The sequence below is a fragment of the Microtus ochrogaster genome, chromosome 19, assembly GCF_000317375.1.
Source record: "Microtus ochrogaster isolate Prairie Vole_2 chromosome 19, MicOch1.0, whole genome shotgun sequence".
NCBI lineage: Eukaryota > Metazoa > Chordata > Mammalia > Rodentia > Cricetidae > Microtus > Microtus ochrogaster.
This window is the reverse complement of record NC_022021.1, coordinates 32,535,766-32,556,572: the sequence shown is the minus strand read 5'-3', so window position 1 is coordinate 32,556,572 and position 20,807 is coordinate 32,535,766. Positions and strand designations below refer to the sequence as shown.

At 42.0% G+C, this 20,807-nt stretch overlaps 1 protein-coding gene across 6 annotated transcripts in view; it reads right to left on the bottom strand.

The window, feature by feature from the left end:
• Nucleotides 1-20,807, bottom strand: part of Drosha (drosha ribonuclease III) — a 107,357-nt gene that overhangs the window by 52,230 nt on the left and 34,320 nt on the right. For all 6 annotated transcript variants that reach the window (XM_013349751.2, XM_005356645.3, XM_026783738.1 and 3 more), the window contains exons 13-16: nt 18,151-18,222; nt 16,497-16,578; nt 15,518-15,592; nt 2,866-3,035 (exon numbers count right to left, since the gene is read on the bottom strand). In XM_013349751.2, the coding sequence (XP_013205205.1) occupies nt 2,866-3,035; nt 15,518-15,592; nt 16,497-16,578; nt 18,151-18,222 (399 nt within the window). The remainder of the gene's footprint in view (nt 1-2,865; nt 3,036-15,517; nt 15,593-16,496; nt 16,579-18,150; nt 18,223-20,807) is intronic.

The following is a 20,807-nucleotide window of genomic DNA, read 5'->3' as shown; positions in this document are numbered from 1 at the left end:
TATCCCCAAAAGCCATTGTGATTCAGAGGCACATAACCCAGCACTGGGCAGTGGAGGAAGGAAGAATCAGGAGTTTAAGGCCAATCTGGGCTCATAAAACCTTGACTCAAAACACGAAAAAGTAGTTTTTAAAAATTAAAAATCATTTCTAAATTATGAGGATAGTGGGTGGGGGAGTGAAGTAAATTCGAGACTTTGGCCAGAGCCTACAAATCTATCATCCCATCTCTCGGTAAGAATTTAAAGCATGTTCACTAATGACCAAAGTGTTCTCAGGCAGAGGCAGAACTGTCAGGGAAGAACATTAATTACTTTAAGTCTGCAGCAAGAAAGTATTTAATGTGACCGTAATGGCTTGAAAAACTTAATAAATTTCCCAATGTCCTTGCCACTGGCCAATCTTTCAGAACGAGTCCTGCACAGGATGAAATGAGTGTCATGCCTACTGTGCCCTGTGAGTAACAGGCGCCCTTCTGAGGAGTACAGAACGGAGAGCGAACTACCTGTGCATAGGCGGAAAGAAACAAGTGACTTCCTATCATGTCCATAGACCGGAGCACCACATTTCCTTTCCGAATGTAGTCCTGATTATCTTCCCATATGAGCCTTTTATCCTGACGACTCTGGCTTCTTTCACTAGCTACAAAAATGAGCCTTTCACCATCTCAAGGATATACCTTAATCAGACCAATAGTAATACAGTTTCTTCATTCCTGTGAGTTTTTGACTGTAGCATCTATGGAACACTGATCTCAGCTAAAACTAAAGATTTCAGTGTGTGGGCTGCTAACTGAACATTCACTCCAGGCTGCCCGCCTCAGGGACGAGCTTCGCCAGCTGTGGCTTACAGTGGCTCACTGTGACCAGCTGCAGGGCCGGGGACAGGTTAAGTGTCCTACACCGATGAATCAAGACAAACCAGGAGAAACCAGAAGCACCTGGGACATTTCCAAACTGTGACTTTCTGGGCCCATTGTCTGGAACACAGGTAATTATCACCCACAGCAGTCTTAACTTCTTTCAAGAGGATCCCAACTGATCCGGTGAGTTTCAGGGAATGTGAACTATTCCATGAAGGAAGGCCAGGATGGCGTGTTCCGGAGACCGCTACAGAACACAACACATTATGTATCCTGCCATTTCCCACTCTCTGATTTAGTTATAAAATGGTCAGAAGAAATGAAAATATACACATCCAGTTAAAACAAAGATTCACTGTCATATATAGTACTGCTATTTTTTCTTTTTAAAGATACTTTATTAATTTTGTGGTGTCAGCAAGCATTTATTTTACTTCCCAAGTCCGAAATATGTTTTGGATATATACATTTTTACTGAACAATTTTACTTATAATTATATTATCTGAAATATTTGTTCAGGTGCTACTTACCACCTTGCTATAAGAAGTAGAGCCAGAGTTGACAATTTATCAATCAAGACAAACAAAAACAACAAAGCTTTATTTAAACAATTCACTGTCTCTTTAAATGAATTTTTGCTGTTTTGTTTACTAAGACAAGGTCGCAGCATACAGCCTTGGGCGTCCATAAACTTACCACGCAGCCCAGGCTAGTCTGAAACTCAGAATCCGCCTCCCCCAGTCTCCCAGTTGACATTACATACATCATCACACCTGGTAAATGGATGCATGGGTGTACACATACACACACACGCACACACGCACTCATACACACATACACATGCATATTCACACACTCTCACATATTCTCTTTCTCTCTCTCTCTCTCACACACACACACACACTTTACTGACTGAGCCGTCTCCTCAACTCCTACATGGATATATTTAATTCTCCATTTCTGCAAAAATTGATCCTGACAAAATGCCAATAAGTAACTGTTTTAGGAAACAAAGGAAAAATTATTCGATGCAATACAAAACAATGCTGCTTTATATAAGAGCTATTTATTTTCTAATTTTTATTTATATTCTTTAAAAAATTAACATTAGAAGCCTTCTGTGGTCATTCAAACCTTTTGTCCGGCACTTAGGAGGCTGGAGCTGGACTGAGCTCAGCATTTAGGAGGTTGAAAGAGGGCTGAGATGGGCACTTAGGAAGGTGAAGGACTGAACTCAAGAACTTAGGAGGCTGAAGCAGGAAAACTGAGCTCAGCACTCATGCGGCTGAAGCAGGAAAACTGAGCTCAGCACTCATGCGGCTGAAGCAGGAAAACTGAGCTCAGCACTCATGCGGCTGAAGCAGGAAAACTGAGCTCAGCACTCATGCGGCTGAAGCAGGAAAACTGAGCTCAGCACTCATGCGGCTGAAGCAGGACTGAACTCAAGTACGTAGGAGGCTGTAACAGCAAGACAGAGCTCAACAGTGTATTGTTCTAGGCCAGCCTATGCTACACAGTGAGGCATCGGTTAAAAAGCTAGTATCTTTATGAAGAATGATCAATAACAAAAAGATGAGTACAAAATAAATATCAAATAATAGGCATTGACAGGCAGTTTATTTAAAAAAACTGAATTGGCAAAAACCATTTAAAATATAAATTTTCATAATAAAATATAAAACTAGGCAAAATACTAATTTCCTCTACTACCAAACTGGCAAAGGCTTTTTGTTGTTGAGCTAGTATGAGCAATACAAAGGAATGAGTATTCTCATACAATCCACTGGCCTCCTGGGGGGAAATTTTAAATGTACATTGGAAGTCTTGAAGGTACACATCTCAGGCAGAACAGACATACTAGTCAGAGGAACTAACTAAATATGCCTGAATTCTAGTATTTTTTTATTTACTAAATATTTAAAGAAAAATTACCCAGAGGACGAGAAGCTACAGTACTGAAACACCATCCGTGTTCTTACTGCTTGTGTGGAGCACAGAACTTACCGTCCCAGGGTTGGTAACAATCATGCCTTTGCATTCTTCCGCATATTTCTGCCACTCAAGCTCCTCCCACTGGAGCATATTGGCGATTTCCTCCTCAGGCACCAACGCCTTGCTGCACCGGAGCAAGTAGAGAAGGATCTGGTGCATCGATAACACTTCTTTGCCGCCGTCTGGGGTGAGCATACAGGGGGTGGGAGAGGAGTAAAGTTGCTCAATTAACAGCACATCATCAACTCATTAAGGTAAAACAAGAAAACGGCGGCACAAGAGCACATATAAAAAAGTAATTTAAAATTTACACTGTTCAGGCAGGTGCCAAATAATACGAACGCCATTTGTCTCACTGATGAACAGTGCTCATAAAGCATCTCATTTACTAAAATGGGAACAACAACATCATAAATGATGAAGGCGTTATTTGTGAGGTATGAACACAAAAAAAGGTGTTTGCCTAAATAAATTTAAAGTAACCTAGCATAAGAAACCACAGCTTATAATAAACAGAAACATGTTATGTCTAAATATTTTATCATTCTTCCTAGGGGAACAGATGAGAGCTTTTCAGAAGTGATGCTACTGTCTTAGGGAAATTCTAAGCTTTATGAGGTATTTATAGATGTTTCCAATAAGATATCGTTGCGTTGTGATCTAACTTGGGGGTGCTAATGTACTGCACCTGCCATGATGAATGGAGCTGAAGAGCCTGTGCTAATATTGTAGTAGACCATTACGGAGTTAGTACAGAGATAAAATACCAACTGTCTGAGGTTTACAAGAACAGGGGGCTGGAAGCAACAAAAGACATAATTAAAGTAGCTAAGAAAAGGGTAAGCTGTACTTCATAAACCAAATACATGCAGTTCATGTGTGCCCCAAAATGGGGGCTGCAGGTTTCTGCTTCCTCTTTAGATTGAGATGGGTAACACATCGTGTGTGTGTGTGTGTGTGTGTGTGTGTGTGTGTGTGTGTGTGTGTGTGTGTGTGTGATCTACCTCCACCCAAAAAGACAAAAGTCCTCCTGGGGGCTCTGAAGATCATTCCTGAGAGGAAAATTTCTGCCCTCCCCTTAACATGACCTATGCTATAAGCTAGGATCAAGCCCAACACTAAGTGGCCAAAAGAAAGCAAGAAGACGCAACTTGGGTCAGGGGAATTACTGGCATCTAGGAATCTGGTGAGTAGAAAACACAAGAAGATAAATGATGTGGAAAGTCCTTCTGTATATGTGTTGCTTTTATTGGTTAATGAATAAAGAAGCTGCTTTTGGCCAATGGCTTTACAGAATATAGCCAGTTTGGAAAAGACATATTGAGAGAATAAGCAGAGTCAAAAAGAAGTAGCCACCATAGGAGACAGACAGGCATCTCCACTGGAGACTGCAGAAACTTTGCCAGTAGGCCATGACCTCATGATGATTAACGGATCAATGGAGATGGATTAGTTTAGGATATAAGAGCTAGCTAGAAATATACTTAAGCTATTGGCCAAATAGTATTGCAAATAATATAGTTTCTGTGTAATTACTTCGGGTCTGAGTGGCCGGCGACAAACAAACAGACGCCGACTACAGATAAAGATTGTACAAGCTGAAGTTGAAAGAAAGAATACAGATCAAATCTCTACCTCGGGTGCTGCTCTGGAACTGAACACATCGACATACAACACACATGTGACTATCCACTCCTCCTCACAACACTCACGTTAGCTTTACTGAACACCTGTCACCCGACAGGCACTGTGCGAGAGGTTCTGTGAACGTCACCAGTGATCCAAACAGATAAACCTTTCTACAGATGACTACCCAGTGAAAAGGTACAGATATTTAAAAGCAACTATGCAGTAAGTCAGGACAAGATGAGCTACGAAGGAGAATCTACCCGGGAAAGGAAACAGAGGATCGTCAAGGAGACAGGCATGATGGCACATGCCTGTAATCTCAGCACTCAGGACGCTAAGGCAAGAAGATTGTGAATTTAAGGCCAGCCTGTGCTACATAACAAATGGTAAATATACATATCTGTGTGTACATATTAGCATAGTATATTCAGAGAAGGCGTCTTTGAAGAGATAGACAAAATAAAAGGACTGAAGACATGCGCAGTGGCAGAGGTCTTGCTAGCATGGGTAAGGTTCTAGGTTTACCCCTCAGCACTAAAGAAATACAAAATGAAACTTGAAATAAGAGCCCATACACTGTGCAGCTACCTCAGCACGTTAATTTCTTTTCCTGTTGCCATGGTAAAATAACACGACAACAGGGGAGAAAGTATGTTTAGCCACAGCTCCGCAGCCTCCAGTTCATTTTGGGCTAGCCACAGCTGCAGGGATGAAAACAGGTCGTCAGCCCAGAGCCACGGTCAAGAGCTGAAGGAGGACGAATGGTACACACGTTGACACTCAGCTAACTTTCTCCTTTTCTTTTTCTTTTTTTAATTAATTAATTTATTTATTATGTATACAACATTCTGCCTCCATGTATGCCCGCATGCCAGAGGAGGGCGCCAGATCTCATTACAGATGGTTGGGAGCCACCATGTAGTTGCTGGGAATTGAACTCAGGACCTCTGGAAGAGCAGCCAGTGCTCTTAACCTCTGGGCCATCTCTCCAGCCCACTTTCTCCTTTTCTATACGGTCCAGGGCTCAGGAATGGCACCACTGACTCTTAGGTTAGGTTTTTTTCACACGAATTAACATAACCAAGACAATCATGCAAAGACATATCCACAGGACACACGTGATCCCTTGAGGAACACTTTGCCCAGACTGTGTAATTCCAACTGTGTAAGCTGACAATGGAAACCAGCTGCCACACTGGGTAGAGGGTCTCAGCAGAACCAGCCAAAGTCCAAAGCCGAGCGTGATGGGCATGTTCCAGGAACTGGAGGCTGGTGTGGAGGACACATAGTTAAACAGGAGGGCGGCAGAGGGGCAGCAGGATGGCAATGATTAAAGAGCTGTACGGCACTCGCTATGTGCCCACTCCAAACAAGACCCACAAATCTTAGGCACTCAAGAAGTACATAAATCACAGTCCTAAAAGAGATAACATTCTGAAAGCAAATCATCTTCACCAAAGACCATGAGCCTCTTAAAGATGTATCTAAATACAAACACACTCACTACCCAAAGACATGCTCCGTCTGACTCAAGATCACTGTTCACAGCGGTGATAGTTTTGTGCCTTATTATAAGACAGCTATCTTAAAGCCAATATGCACGTTTGATTAGTTAACTCTCACGGTGTTACAGACAGAAAGTTGTGTCTCTCAAAATTAGCATGTTGACATCTGTCCTGGTTTCATGTCTGCTGATGTGCTAAAATACACCGTTAAAACAACAACCTAAGGGGACCGGCAACATTGCTCAGTGGGGAAAGGTGCCTGCCACTAAGCCTGCTGACCAGATTTTGACTCTTGAGACCCACGTGGGGTTAGGAAGGAAGCAGATCCCATAAGAAGACCTCTGACCTCCACATGCATATCATGACACGCCTGTACATGTGCTTTGTCCTCATGTGTGCCTGTACATACATGCACACACATACACACAAATAAGTAAATAATTTAAAAAGAAAAAAAAGCAACTTTTTATTAAGTGGAAAAAGGGTTTATAAAATAAATAATAGCTTACAATTCTGGGGTACGGTGCTTTGTTTTGGAGACATCAAAGCTGTAGGAACTTGAAACAGCTAGTCATGTCACATCAACAGTTAAGAGCATGCAGAAATAGTGGCTGGAGAGATGGCTCAGTGGTTAAGACCACTGGCTGCTCTTTTAGAGGACCGGAGTTCAATTCCCAGCAACCACATGGCAGCTCACAACCATCTATGATAGGACCTGATACCCTCTTCTGGAATTCAGATATGCATGCATATTATAGCACTCATATACATAAAATAAATACATCTTAAAAAGTTATTTAAAAAAGAATAGTCTCGCCAGGTGGTTGTGGCACACGCCTTTAATCCCAGCACTCAGGAGGCAGAGGCTTGCAGATCTCTGTGAGTTCAAGGCTAGCCTGGTCAACAAGAGCTAGTTCCAGGACAGCTACAGAGAAACCCTGTCTCGAAAAACCAAAAGAAAAAAAAAAAGAATAGTTTCCTCTCAATAAATAAATATATGCAATTTTAAAAAAGAGAAAGGCAGAAATGAATGCAAGCATGCCTGTATGTGCTCAACTCACAGTTCAGGGCCCAAACCTAACAAATGGCAGAGCCCATTTTTAGGCTGGGACTTAGCACGTCAACTTAACATAATCAAATAACCCTCCGCAGATGTGTCCATAGGCAACCTAAACAATCCCTCATGAAAACTTCTTTCCAGGTGACTTCTAGACTTTGTCAACGATTAAAACAAAGCCTTAATTCCCAATGGGAAGGTGTTAAGAGATGGTCCAGAATGACATGACCCAGTTAGACAGGTGAATAAGGCCTCAGACTTGCGGACTGTGTTTGGAGTAGACACAATCACAATCCCACACTCCTACAGAAGATAGCTGCCCTCCCTACCACGTCTCTCATCCTCTGCCTCGAGCACTCCAGGACGCCATCTCAACTTTCAAGGGGTGATGAGAAAGCTGTCTGGTGCTACATTGCTAAAACCCAGTTCTTTAGAGGCAGAGGCAGGGGGATCACTGCCAAGTTTGAAGCCAGCTTGGGCTACTCTGCTAACTTCTACTCTGAGCTACAGAGCTAGACTCTGTCGGGGGGGTGTGGGGGTGCACGAGTGCATCTGTCTTCCTTTTTATTTTTCAGTGCACGAGGAAATGTTAGTCTCCCATCTTCCAAGGAGTCTCGGGGAGCAGCAGGCAAGGGACACTGTAAAGCAAATGTGACTCTACTCTGCATATGCCTACATACAGAACAGCAGGCAGGAGACCCGGATAACTTATGCAGTAACTGCCACACTGATGAGATTCACCAAGACTAAGGAAAGAACGCGCTAGTATTTGATTTACAAATGCAAGTGCGCTGAGTTAATCTAGGAAACTGTAGGTTACAGGGATAAGGAGTAAAATGTTGTCTGCCTTAGGATCTGGAAAAGTCTCCATATTTCTATGGGGAAAGGAGCATATTTGCAAAGCAGCATAAACAGCTACAGCTAAAAGCAGCAACAGAAGCTCTCGGCATGCAGCTATGCCTGCTGGCTCTATGGCACTTCGCATACAGTGAAATGGATGAGAAGTATCTAATTTAAAGTGGAGAAGTTAAAAGAGCTACTGGCAGAAGAAAATATTTGTCTACAAACCAACTGTCTCTTACAGTCTCAAGTTCTACTTAGTAAGTGGCGTGGGTACAGCCCAATTTAGGACAGGAATATCTGCAAGATTAAAAAAAAAAAAAAGCAAGGCCAATAAATACTTATAAAGACGCCAAGTACCCAGTCTCCAGTTTGGCTTGGAAGCAAACCTGCTGATGAGACAGTAGTGAGTTTCAGAGCAGCATAGAAACTGGACATAATTAAACACATCAGGTGCAAAGCTGCTACGGCTGGGAGAGAAAGTAACTCCACACTAAAAATCTGCGGAATAATTCACATGGCAGCTACTAAAAGATAGGTATTTAAAGCTGTGGAAAAAAAGGGCAGAAACTCAGGACAGACATGCTGAGGGGAAGGTTTATCCAGGAAGGGGACTGGGGCTCTGCTCCGTGTTTGGTACCAGGATGCCATCTCCACAGATATATGAGAAGAGGTAGACAGACAAAACCTAAGTCCTGCGGCAGCCCATGGAGCACAAGCTGTAGCCCTCACAGTCCGCCTAGCAAAGAGACACCATAATAAATATCTGTGGGATGACTTCCGGAGCGGATTAATCATATGGCCACTTGCTCTCCACTGCCACCGAGTTACCGATGCTAATGAATTGGCGCTTTAGGTTTGTCTGTTTTGCTACATGTTTATGTTGGGGATTTATGGAATTATGTCACTGAAGGCAACAAAGTAATTTTTATCTCGTTGGCTAGGATAAATAGGACATGATACAAATGAGAAATTAGAGCGGGTAAGCTAAGGTTAGCAGGAATTCTGCCAGCACTGAGGCTGGAACCGTGACAAGGGCTCATTATTTGGGAAGAACTAGAGTTTGTGTTTCAGGGGATGAATCTGGACAGTCATTAATGAACTGACAGGCTCTATAAACTGTTTCTTAGAGACCCAACTCCTCCATTTATACTGCTCGGTTATTTGAGGATGGGAACAATTTGTTAGGGAATCTGTGTTAAATACATGGCTGCTTAAACATGCACTTATCAGTGATATAACAAACAATTCAAAAAAATATAAAAATGTCTTCCCCTTTCTTTATACTCAAATTAACCATATTACTACCTCTTTCAGATTTTCCTACCAAGATGATATGGAATTATTTTATTTTCTCAAGTAGGTATTCATAACAAACATTTTTAAATTTCAAATGTAAAGTTATATTAGGAGCTAGAGATGGCTTATTTAAGAGTTTTTACTCCTAGACTTAGATCCCAGCACCCACATACACATAACTCTAGGTCAAGATGATCCAATGTACTCATCTGGCCCCCAAGACCATCAGGAACACATACTAGTGCACATACATACAGTGAAAACACACAGAAACATAAAATTTTTAAATGTTTAAAATAAAATAATAAAACTTAAAGATGCTTTATCAATTGAAGTTCCCCAATACACTTACTTCATCCTCCTGGTCTCTTGCCAGCCATATCTGACAACTGCTGCTCCAGATGGGGCCATTTCCAAAAGTCAATTTGCTACCTAAGATCTGTAAAACTGACTCAGGATTTCCCATCTCACTCAAGAAGGCACAGGTGATGCACAGACTCTTACTTCCTGTTCCTGTCAGCTATGGTCAGAATAAAATCTTAAAGTGCATCTAGCTCCTCCCAGTTACTTTACAACCAGAGGGAAGAGCGGGAAACGCGAGGAACAAACGGACAAGGGTCCCTAAAATCTAAGTACAGCAGCTGCTCCACGTCTTGGTTTCTGGCACACTGGCGCGCACTGAGCAGCGCTGAACTCACACTATCACACAGGGGCTGGTACATGTGTGTAAGCAGTGAGCTCACACTGTCACGCAGGGGCTGGTACATGTGTCTATGCACTGAGCTCACATTGTCACATGGGGGCTGGTACATGTGTGTACGCACTGAGCTCACACTATCACACGGGGGCTGGTACATGTGTGTACGCACTGAGCTCAGACTGTCATGTGGGGGCTGGTACATGTGTGTACGGCAGCCGAGATAGAGGGCTTCAAATTAGAGAAATGTAGTAATATGAGCGACGGGGCTGCGTCCCCGGCACCCGGCCGCCCACATGGCTAGCTTATGCCCCGAAATAATTACACGGACACTGTATTCATTTAATCACTGCTTGGCCATTTCTATCTAGCCTCTTCTAGGCTAACTCTCGCACCTGGACTAGCCCATCTCTAATAATCTGCTGTAGCCCACAAGGTGGCTTACCAGGAAGATTCTAGCCTACGTCCATCCTGGGTCAGAGCTTCATCGCGTGTGCCTCAGAGAGCAGAGCTCTCGCCTCTGCCAGCAAGAGTGAAGCATTGTGTCTCTCTGAGGCATCTGCCCCAGAGAGGAGAGCTGTCGAGTCTGACCTCACTTCCTCTTCCTCCCAGTATTCTGTTCTCTTTACTCCTCCCACCTGTTTTAACCTATTAGGGCAAGCAGCTTCTTTATTTAATTAACCAATGACCTTCCTCCATCAGAGAAATGGAGGAAAATTATGATGACTGATAACACTTCAACATTCAATTTAGTTTTATAACATATTGATATTAATAAACAGCAAATCAGGCATCTTTAATCCATTTAATCCTTTAATCCCAAAACTAGGGAAGCAAAGGCGAGTGGGGTGTTGAGTTTGAAGCCAGACTGGTCTACAAGAGTCCCAAGCTAGCTAGAGCAACACAATGAGACCCCATCTCAACTTTTCTCGTAAAGTAGTAAATAAAAAAATGTTTTACAAAAATATAAATAGAACGAAAAGACCATGAAACACTAGTGTCTCAGAAATTCAAGAAACATGCACATACACTAACATTATTTTTTGTATATTAGATCGACAAAACTGCAGAGGATAGACAGTAATATTCAGCCAGCAAATAACTTTTGCAAAAGAATACTTTCACCAAAATTCTTGGTCAGAGGTATGAACTCGTATATACTTCCTCAATAGGCAATCTGGTCACTTTTTATTACTTAAAGTATGTGTGCTCTATTAACAAAGCAATCTTATTTCTAAAATTCTATCTTTCAAAACACAAAATGCAAGTGGACAAATGCACAGTATTGCTGAAGTAGTCTATGGAACAAGTAAAACAAACACTATCACCTGAACAAGTGTCGGAAAAGTCATATCCATTTGGAATACAGAACTCTCCCCTTTGTCAGTATTAAAAACGACACAAAGCATTTACATAGACCAATGTCTGAGGTATTCTGGAGTGAAAAGGGCAAGTTATGTAGCGTGCTCAACACAGTCTCCTTTGACGAGCAAGGCATAATACGCCTCACGCAGATTAAAACGTGAAGAGTGTGCTCAGTCTGCAATTCCTACCCTCTTGTACTGTTTGTGCGCACTCACCAGGGCCCTGTCCAGGGCGGACGGCAAGAACGCTCCAACTCTGGGAGAAAATGTCCTTAACAAATGGTATGCAGTAATTGACAGTGAAAATAGAGAGTTCTAGCCTATTGTTTTATACCAATTACAAAAGAAATCAAGATAGTTTAAAATGAAGAAGGCATGGAAGAAAACCATAACATTAGAATAGGAAAAAGTTTACAATACAAACAGCTATAGCAGGGATAAAAATCACAAACCTTAGCTGGAACACGGCTTTACGATCAGTTATTCCTGCTCATCACAGAGCACCATGCAGATTATAGAAACGCGAATGTGTCAGCAGACAACAACCCACACAGACAGGCAGGGTGGCCGGTGCCTGTAATCCCAGCACTCCAGAAACTGAGGCAGAAGAACTAACAAAAGTTCAAGGCCAGCCTGGGCTGCACAGTGAGTTTCCTGCCAGCCTGTGTGATAGTGTGAGGAAGCTTTTTCAAAGAGAAAAAAAGGCCTGGCAAGATGCTCAGTGGCCAGAGGCACTGGCACAAAGGCTTGAAGACCTAAGTCTGACCCCAGATTCCACAAGGTATTTCAGGCCAGAACAGAGGTTTCTACCAAGGTTCTGACCAAGGTTCCGGACAATGAACAGGCAGGTTTCTCAGATACAGGTAGTCTTGATTTGGGTACACACACTTACTTCATTAAAATAGTCACACTTACTCCATTAAAATTTACGGAGTCCTATGCTTAGAATATACATATTGTTAATATTTTGCTACAGTTTGATTAGTTTTACTTTAGAAAAATGAGATAAAGTCTAAAGCCTTATCTCCCTGACCCAATCTGATGTGGTTTTGGAAGCTAAGCATGGTTAGAACATTGGTGGAAAAAAAGAAAAGCCAGAACCAGGCTAGGTAACATATGTCCATAATCCTAACACTTAAGAGACTGAGGCATACATAACTAAAAAATGAGCTTGAGGCTAGCTTGGGCTATATAGTGAGTTATGAGGCAACCTGGGCTACATAGTAAGAATGTCTTAAAAAATTAAAAAAAGAAAAAAAGATGAAAATAGGGTAGAGGCAATAACAAATGTTTGAAAAGCACCTTGATGAATACCGCATCAATATTTAAGAAAGTCCTCTCGGGCTAGAGACATGGCTAAGTATTGAAGAGCACTTGCTGTTTTCGCAGAGGGCCTGGGTTCATGTCCCAGCAACCACATAATGACTCCCAACTATCTATAACTCCATTTCCAAGAAATTTGATGTCCTCTCCTGTCCTTTGTGGGCACCATGTGCACACATGGTACATATACATACATGCAGGCACTCACATATACATATGAAGTTAAAAGAAATAATATACTACTATGACCCACTAAATAAGATCAGCAAACAAGCATTTATAGAGTCCCAATGGGGGCTAAGAATCACATTATCACTGACAGTGCAAAAAGCAGAGGAATTAGACCTAGCTGCACACACCTGTCAGGCCAGCATTGGGAGAGGCAGGCATCACGATGTCAAGTTTCAGACTCAATGGAAGAGAGAGACAGGCAGGAAGGTAGGGGCAGGGCTTATTCTTGGCCTCAAAGGAGCGACTGGCTGAATGTGTTACAAAGACAGGATATAATGTAGGAAAAGAGAAGAAGGGGCAAGGACCTGCCCTGGCTCAGCATTAAAGAATAACATCTTTTTCACGGCAAAAAGAGATATGAAATCTGGCACTATAGAACAGAACCCTTAAAAAAGACCCATCTGCTCCATGAATTATTTAAAAATAGGATGTAAGCCTATCATAACTATATAAGAAAACACCTCATGCCTAGAAACATATGGAAATACATATATCAACTGTGGCTTTTAGTTCCCTTCTTAAAATGATCTTTAATGAAGCCATATAGTGAAAGCGAGTCAACCATGTGCCGCCCAGCACAAGAAACTGATACGGTAGGTAGTGTTCTGTAGCCCTCAGGTTGTTAAAATCTGTGTATTTTCAGGGGCAAGTCTAATACAAGAGCAAATCCTGTTTTAAAATAAAGCAATAGACCTTTTTATTTATGACAGCTTAAATGTTATCCGATAGTTATGAGAAGCATTTTATACACTCGGCATCCCATAGAGTAAGATTTTTCTATATGACGGTTTTAAAACTGCCTCCTTTCTTACAGATTTGTTTGGTGATAAAATGCCACAGCAGAGAGGTACAGAAAGGACAAGCTTTTCCCACAATGTCTCACTATTTTCTAAGACGCTTGTTGTTGAAGTTCCATTATGAAGTCAAAGATCCACTCACTAGAAATGAAACTAGAAGCAACAAGGAAAAGCAGCATCGAATGCATTCCTAAACAAAATCAACAATAACAATAATATTAAAAGCACAAGTGATTCTCTCCTCACATAAAAATAAGTCAGTGTGACGGCCTTGAAAAAGAGTATTCCTTCCTCAAATTCTCCAGGGAGCCAGGGGACTCTGGAGGAACTAAAGAGGCAGAATAAAGAAAACAAAACAAGGCCAGGCAGTGGTAGCGCACGCCTTTAATACCAGCACTCGGGAGGCAGAGGCAGGTGGATCTCTGTGAGTTCGAGGCCAGCCTGGCCTAGAAGAGCTAGTTCCAGGACAGGAACCAAAAAAAAGCCAAGGAGAAACCCTGTCTCGAAAATCAAAAAAATAAAACAAAACAAGGGACAGCACCAGGAGCCCCACTCCAGGAAGGGTGTGGAACTGCACTGCTCTGCAGGAGGCTGGCCTTGACAGCACGGGAGGGCGTCTGTCACAGGCCAAACTCCTGTTGAAATAGACTAAGAGCACTTGAGGAAGGCGGCATCTGTCAGGTCCAATGCACGAGGAAGGCCAGGCAAGCCACCTCAGAACAAGAGGCAGGAGCAAACAAAGCCTGACTGCAGGGCTGGATTCCCGAGGTGACACGGAGAACCATATGGAAAAGTTACATCAAGACAAACGCCCCAGCTCAGGTGCAGACGAATGGAAAGCTGGAGCTGTGTTTCCTTCCTCCGAGGCCTGAGTGGCTCACACTAAAAAAGGGAGGTGGGCTGGAACGAGGACGCGACCAGTGGGAACGGCATAAGGGACCAGAGTGACAGAAAGACACAAGTGAGAGAACGCAGTAAAAACAGCAATGTGGCTGTGCCCACGAGAAGGGGTGGAGTCGGCTGAAACAAGGGGATGAGGGAACGGAAAAGGCATCACAGGTGAAACAGTGGAGCTCTACCCCAGGAACAAACGCATTCCAGGTGTTGGCAGGGTTCAAGGTTTTACTCAAGGACACAGCGGCTGAGTTTAGCAGCCACTGGAGTAGAAAAGGGGAAAACACGCAGTTCAGGGGAGAACGGCGAGACACGTTCGTTCACTCAGCCGGCAGCAAAGCCCTGCGAGACTGCCCAGCACCGAACGGCGCGGGTAACTGACAAGACCACCTGGATGGCAGAGGACACCAAGAAAAAGACTGCAGATAGGCTTCCAAAAGATTTCATTAATAACAATCATTAATGATACTGAATGATAAAGGCCATATCTTACAAGTATATTCTCAAAAAAAAGACAATTAAATATTACTTTACAAACTAAATATTCATTAACTTATTTTTATAATTGAATGGGAGAACAAATTATCATATAAATTTAAACTAACCTAACAAATAGAAAATAATCACCTATATCCTACCACCTTAATAACTATTATTGCAATCATTTTAACATAGCTATAACTAAATTATAAATTAAATTTTTCACTAGTAGTTTTCCAATTGACCACATGCAGAATTAAGCAATATGTATTTTTTCTATTATCTTAACACTTTTCATGGCATTTTACTAAGCACATTTTCAAAGTATATAAATCAATTCACCTATTGCTCACCAAACCTAAGAGCACAATAAATTATGAAAGGTATAAATCAGCATGTAAAGTTTTACATTTCCAAGTTCAACCTGAGAAGTGGATAATTAATGGCACCCAACACGGAAAAGCTGCCCCTAAAGACTGAAAGGAGAGGGGCAGGCTTATTTTCAGACACACCGTCACTCCAGGTCACAGACAAGTCAAAAGATTTACCTGGAAGAAACCTTACAAAACGTGGCATGAAATGAAATCTTGGACAGCAGGGAGGACTATCTTCAAACAAAGGACCTGAGGCAAACAAGGAAAAAGAAAAGAAGAAAGAAATCAAACAACCTCAGAGAGCCAACACTGCAACTTAATTCCCAAGATTTATGGGAACCACAAAAAACACCACAGAAGCAGGGACATAAAAATTGCCATTCCCCCCACCCGGCCTCAATAACTCAATCCCTCATCAGCAACTGTCGCAGCTTCCAGTGAAGACTGCAAAGAGGGGCCTGCAGCAGCTCAAGGGGAGACGGAAAGGCAAGGAGCCAAAGCAAAAAATTTACTTTTTAAATTAAAAAATATCAGCATCTTTGTTATAATCGAACTACAGCATTACATAATATGTGCTTATGTATTAATTCCTTCAGTTTTTAATCAATACACTAAAGCATGCTGTTAGTTTAGGAAACCATTTATCAATACACTTGGTTTTAAAAGATACTCATTCATTTCATTTTAAAACTACCTTCAAAGACTTCCTTCAATACATGACTTTAAAAATAAGCAAATTTAAAAAGCTATTGGAAAATTAAGTCTTTAATCCGCACATGCATGTATATTTTAATGACTAATTGGTTCTCTAATTTAATAAACTGTTACCTTACAAGTTTATTACAGTAATGGTCATTATATTTAAAATATTAACCACTGAGATTTTTTTCCTAATGCACATAAACAAGGCCGTTATATTAGTAATAACTGGTACAATCTTATTGCTGATAGGCACTGACAAACTACATGGAGCAGAACCCGTAAGCACATACTCCTGCCGAATGATAGCAAGAACTCCTACAGATGCCACGCCTTTACCTAGGGATTTACAAAATAAAAACGTCAACCATGCCCCCATTTTGTGTGAGCTTTCATATACACTGTGACATACGTCTTAGAAGACTTACTCTTTTTTTAAAGCCCTATAATTTACCTTTAAGATTCCAGTCATACAGTTCCAAAATATCTCTGAATAGGAAAAGTGAAAACAGTTCAAGTCCTTTTACACAAAAATTCTGAAAAAAAAAAGTCAAAATCAAATTACTATAGATCTGCAAATAGATATGAACTGAAGTTTTAATTTGTCCTAGCCAAGGATCTCAGAGTGTTTGTTGAACTTGTACTAAAAGCATTCCCTGCACAGCTTGGCCACTGTCCTAAAACGACTTGCTGATTTCAAATTGAAATGAAGTAGACAATACCACCATTAGGATTTCTACGAAAATGTCAACTCAGCTCTTTTTGGTGTACAAATAGAATATCTCACAGTCTTCCTTCTACCATGTTCTTCTAATCTAATTGTAAAATGTTTAAGAATCTCCTGGGAGCTTCTTGTGAATGCAGATTCTACACATACACCTGCAGGCTGACGAGCCTGCCCAACCCCACTGCCATCCCACCATACTCCCACAGTGCAGGATTACTGTTGCCAAGTTACCAAAGAGCAGAAATCTTTTGTACCAAACAATTTTAAACTATTAACAGAGACAAATAAAAGGGTTGAGAAAAACAGCAGAACTCTGCCGAAACTGCTCCTGCAGACAAGCTAACAGACGACATATCTGCAAGCGAGTCTGGACTCGTGAGGCTTCCTCCTACTCGTCTTGCTTGGGGTTCGTAAATCATCCAGCATGAGATCACATCAGGAATCATAAAGTTTTACAACGATAAGTGAAGGCTTATGACCTTAGACCCGAACAAAGCAAAGCAAAAGGTAAAAACTCCCTACACACGGAAAGAAGGGGCAGCCCTTGCTCTTTAAGGCCATTTCAATGCAGGTAGAATGAAGCCAACCGGCCCAGAATGAAAGAGGTGGTAATTTAGCATGCACATCAGGCCCATCAATCGCTCCTCATTGCTCCCTGCCATCCATGACAGCGCTTCCCAGTTAAACAAATTCCAAGAGCCAAGGGCTCCAGAAATCGACCCCAACTCCGACACATCAAGCACACACGCTTGTTTGCTGTCGAGCTGTTATTTCTTAGTGTGATTTGTTGACAACACTAAATTCAAGATCAGGCAATGAATCATTCTGAGACACACATTAATCTTAGTTTGGAATTTTAAATCTCTTGCATATATTTAGATAAATCTGCTGTTTAGCATCTGCAATGAAAAACAATTAGGAAAAAAATGTAAATATATGAGAAGAAAAATGAGGCAAACACTGATCTTATCACTGAAGATAATGAGCAAGATTATTCCAACAGCCCTCGGATTCTGTTCCGCTGTTCCAGCCCTCTCTGTGAGACTGGCCAGGACCCAAACTCTGTCCCTTAAGCAAAACCGAGAACAGATGTACGGTGACTATCAGCAGATGCAGCACGAGCAGACATGGGTTCAGAAATAGGTCAACGAGTTTACATTTTTGAACCATGGTACCAGAGGTACATTACAGCAACCCTTTTGACAGTGAGCATGGTAGTTAGGGGTCTCGAGTGGCAAAACACTGGAGTTGACCAACTTCAATTGTGTTGCTGGGTGGGTGGGTGTGTGTGTGTGTGTGTGTGTGTGTGTGTTTGTTTAGGAAAAAAGATTAAGAAAGCAGAGTAAAACACATTCTGCTGCTAAGCAATCCTTTCTCTTACCTCAGGCATCATCTCTTCAATAAAGTGAATCGTGTAGTCTATGTTGAATCTAATCACTTTACACAGTGGAATCTGCAAAGAAGAAGAGCTGTTGAGCTGCAGGCTCAGAATGCAGAGTTTGCTATTTGACTCAGAGGACCAAATGCAGTTTTACCTTCACGTAACCTGGTAACAACCTTGGGCACAACGTTTAACTGCTTTTTTTTTTGGAGACAGGACCTCACTCTGTAGCCCTGGGTGGTCTGGAACTTCTGTGTAGACGAGACGAGGCTGGCCTCAAACTCAGAGAAATTTGCAGGCCTCTGCCTCACGAGCCGCTGGTATTAAAGGCAATGTGTTACCATACCTGGTCCCAAAATACTACACCCTAATGATGAGAATTAGGAGCTCTCTGACCAAGCTTCTGAGAGTGATGGGAGTAATACTGGTGCTTCACTCAATGTGATTAGCAGAGCAACCCAAACACAAGAACACTCAACCCAAACATGTCACCTTCAGAAAGAAATAATAAAACCAGTCATGTGCTAATTTTACTATTAATTCTTCACCCAGGTCAAGAATGGCAGCACAATAATACAACAGTAATAAACACTTAGCTCATGGATCAGCGCACAGTGCAGGCTGCCTGCCTGGTTCTGGGGCAAGAGCAGCTGTAGTTGAAAGTACACAAGAATTAATTATAAATTTTAAAAAAGCTGGTATTTGCTGGGCCAGGTACTGGTCTAATATTTCACCGTATTTCCTTATAGAACTGTCACAGGTGCCCTAAAATATAAGTTTCACCATTATGCATTATGGGAGAGAGGAAAAAAACGAAGAGAACCACCAGGCAGGTACCTTGGCTGAAGGAGCAGGTAGCTGGTAAAGTAAGAATTCTTATTCCAGACCCATCTCCTCACTGCCCATTCTAGTACCCAGAGAGCCTGTGAGAAACTGAAGGCCCAGCCGAACTAATCCACATCTGTCTTATCTTCCCAGGGCATCATCACACACCAGCCTAGCATCTAGCACAAGAGTTTTCCATAAATAGATTTCTGAATGAATAAAAGAGTGAGGAAGGGAGGGAAGGAGGTTACTGAACTGGCTAGCTGGGCACAGTAATTGAAACCAGAGGCCCTGGAGATGTGTTACACGGTCTTTCTGGCTTAGCAATCTGTCCATGAAACAATGTAATCACTTTTACAAACCACAGCTGTCAGAAAGAAACAGATTTTAATTCTCCCAGAAAAGGGGGATGTAAAAAAATAGAAAAGCAGTCTTACAATGCCATCTACTGGAAATGAAGTTAAATTTAGGTCTTAGGTATTCTTTTTTACTTTTTTTTTTTTCTTAAATATAGTGGCTGGTAACTTTAACTTTACTATGGGATTCGTTTTCAACTTCTGGACATATTATGTCCTCAGTCCTCAGCTAACCAAAGCAATGTTTTTAGTACACTATTATTTTTACAACCTACTTTAACCCCACTGACACTTAAAATACTCAGGAGCTACAAAATGGCATATGATTTAGCCTGGTTTTAAAATACCCATTCCTTACTATCATCTATATAAGGTTCATACTTTAGAATAAGCCAAATGCCCTGTATTAAAATGCAAGGATCTAGAGTCCAGTAAGATGGCATAATTCCTGTCAGGCAGTGGTGGCACATGCCTTTACTTCCAGCATTCGGGAAGCAGAGGCAAATAGATCTTTGTGAGTTCAAGGCCAGCCTGGTCTAAAAGAGCTAGTTCCAGGACAGCTAGGGCTATTACACAGAGAAACCCTGTCTCAAAAAACAAAACACAAAACAAACGAAAAAGATGGTGTAACTCCTATAACCCTGAAGATCCTGAGGCAGAGGTGGGAGGATCATAAATCCCAACCCAGGCTGGAAAGCAAAGTGAGACTCCCATCTCAAAAACAAAAAAGAAAAAGAAAGTCAAGGATCTGGAAAAGGAACGTAAATAAACACAAAGAGAATATGACACGTGGTAACTGCAACTAAAAAGGAGCATATGAAAAAGCATGGACGGTACAGCCAACAGTTGGGTTGCTTTGCTAGACCAGCAGGAAGCCAGGCACACCTCACCTCTATAATGCCAGCACTGGGAGGTACAGGCAGGATAGCTGAGGACAACCTAGTCTAGACAATTGGTTCTAGGTCAGCCAAAGAAATACAGAAAGAATCTGCTCAAAAATATTGAGGGAGAAAAAGGCAAAACAAGGGTACACAGAAACATCCAGGTGAGGAGGGCAGGTACTGGAACACAGAGAAAAGGGACCTGTGAAGTCACCTAGTTCTTCAGAAAGCACAGTGCATACAGAGAGAAGCCAGAAAAGAACACAGCCAGAGGGCCAGGCTACAGTCTAGTATACCCACCCAGGTACCAACTAAGGAAAGGCTAGAAGTAGAGACAAGTTTTAAACACAGTTAGGGGATGTTCTGACCATTCTGTCATGAGACCAACTTCTGGATCCCTGGGCTTGTATCACCAGGGAGACCACAATGGCACCGAAGCAAATGCAGAAACCCATAACACTGCCCCCCACCCCCCCCCGGGTAACTCAAACCCAACGTGAAGAGACGATGAAGAGTTAGGGCTCACAAAGGTTGCGTGTCTGTCCTGGCTGGTTTTATGTCAACTACAAGTTAGAGTCATTTGGGAAGAAGGTCT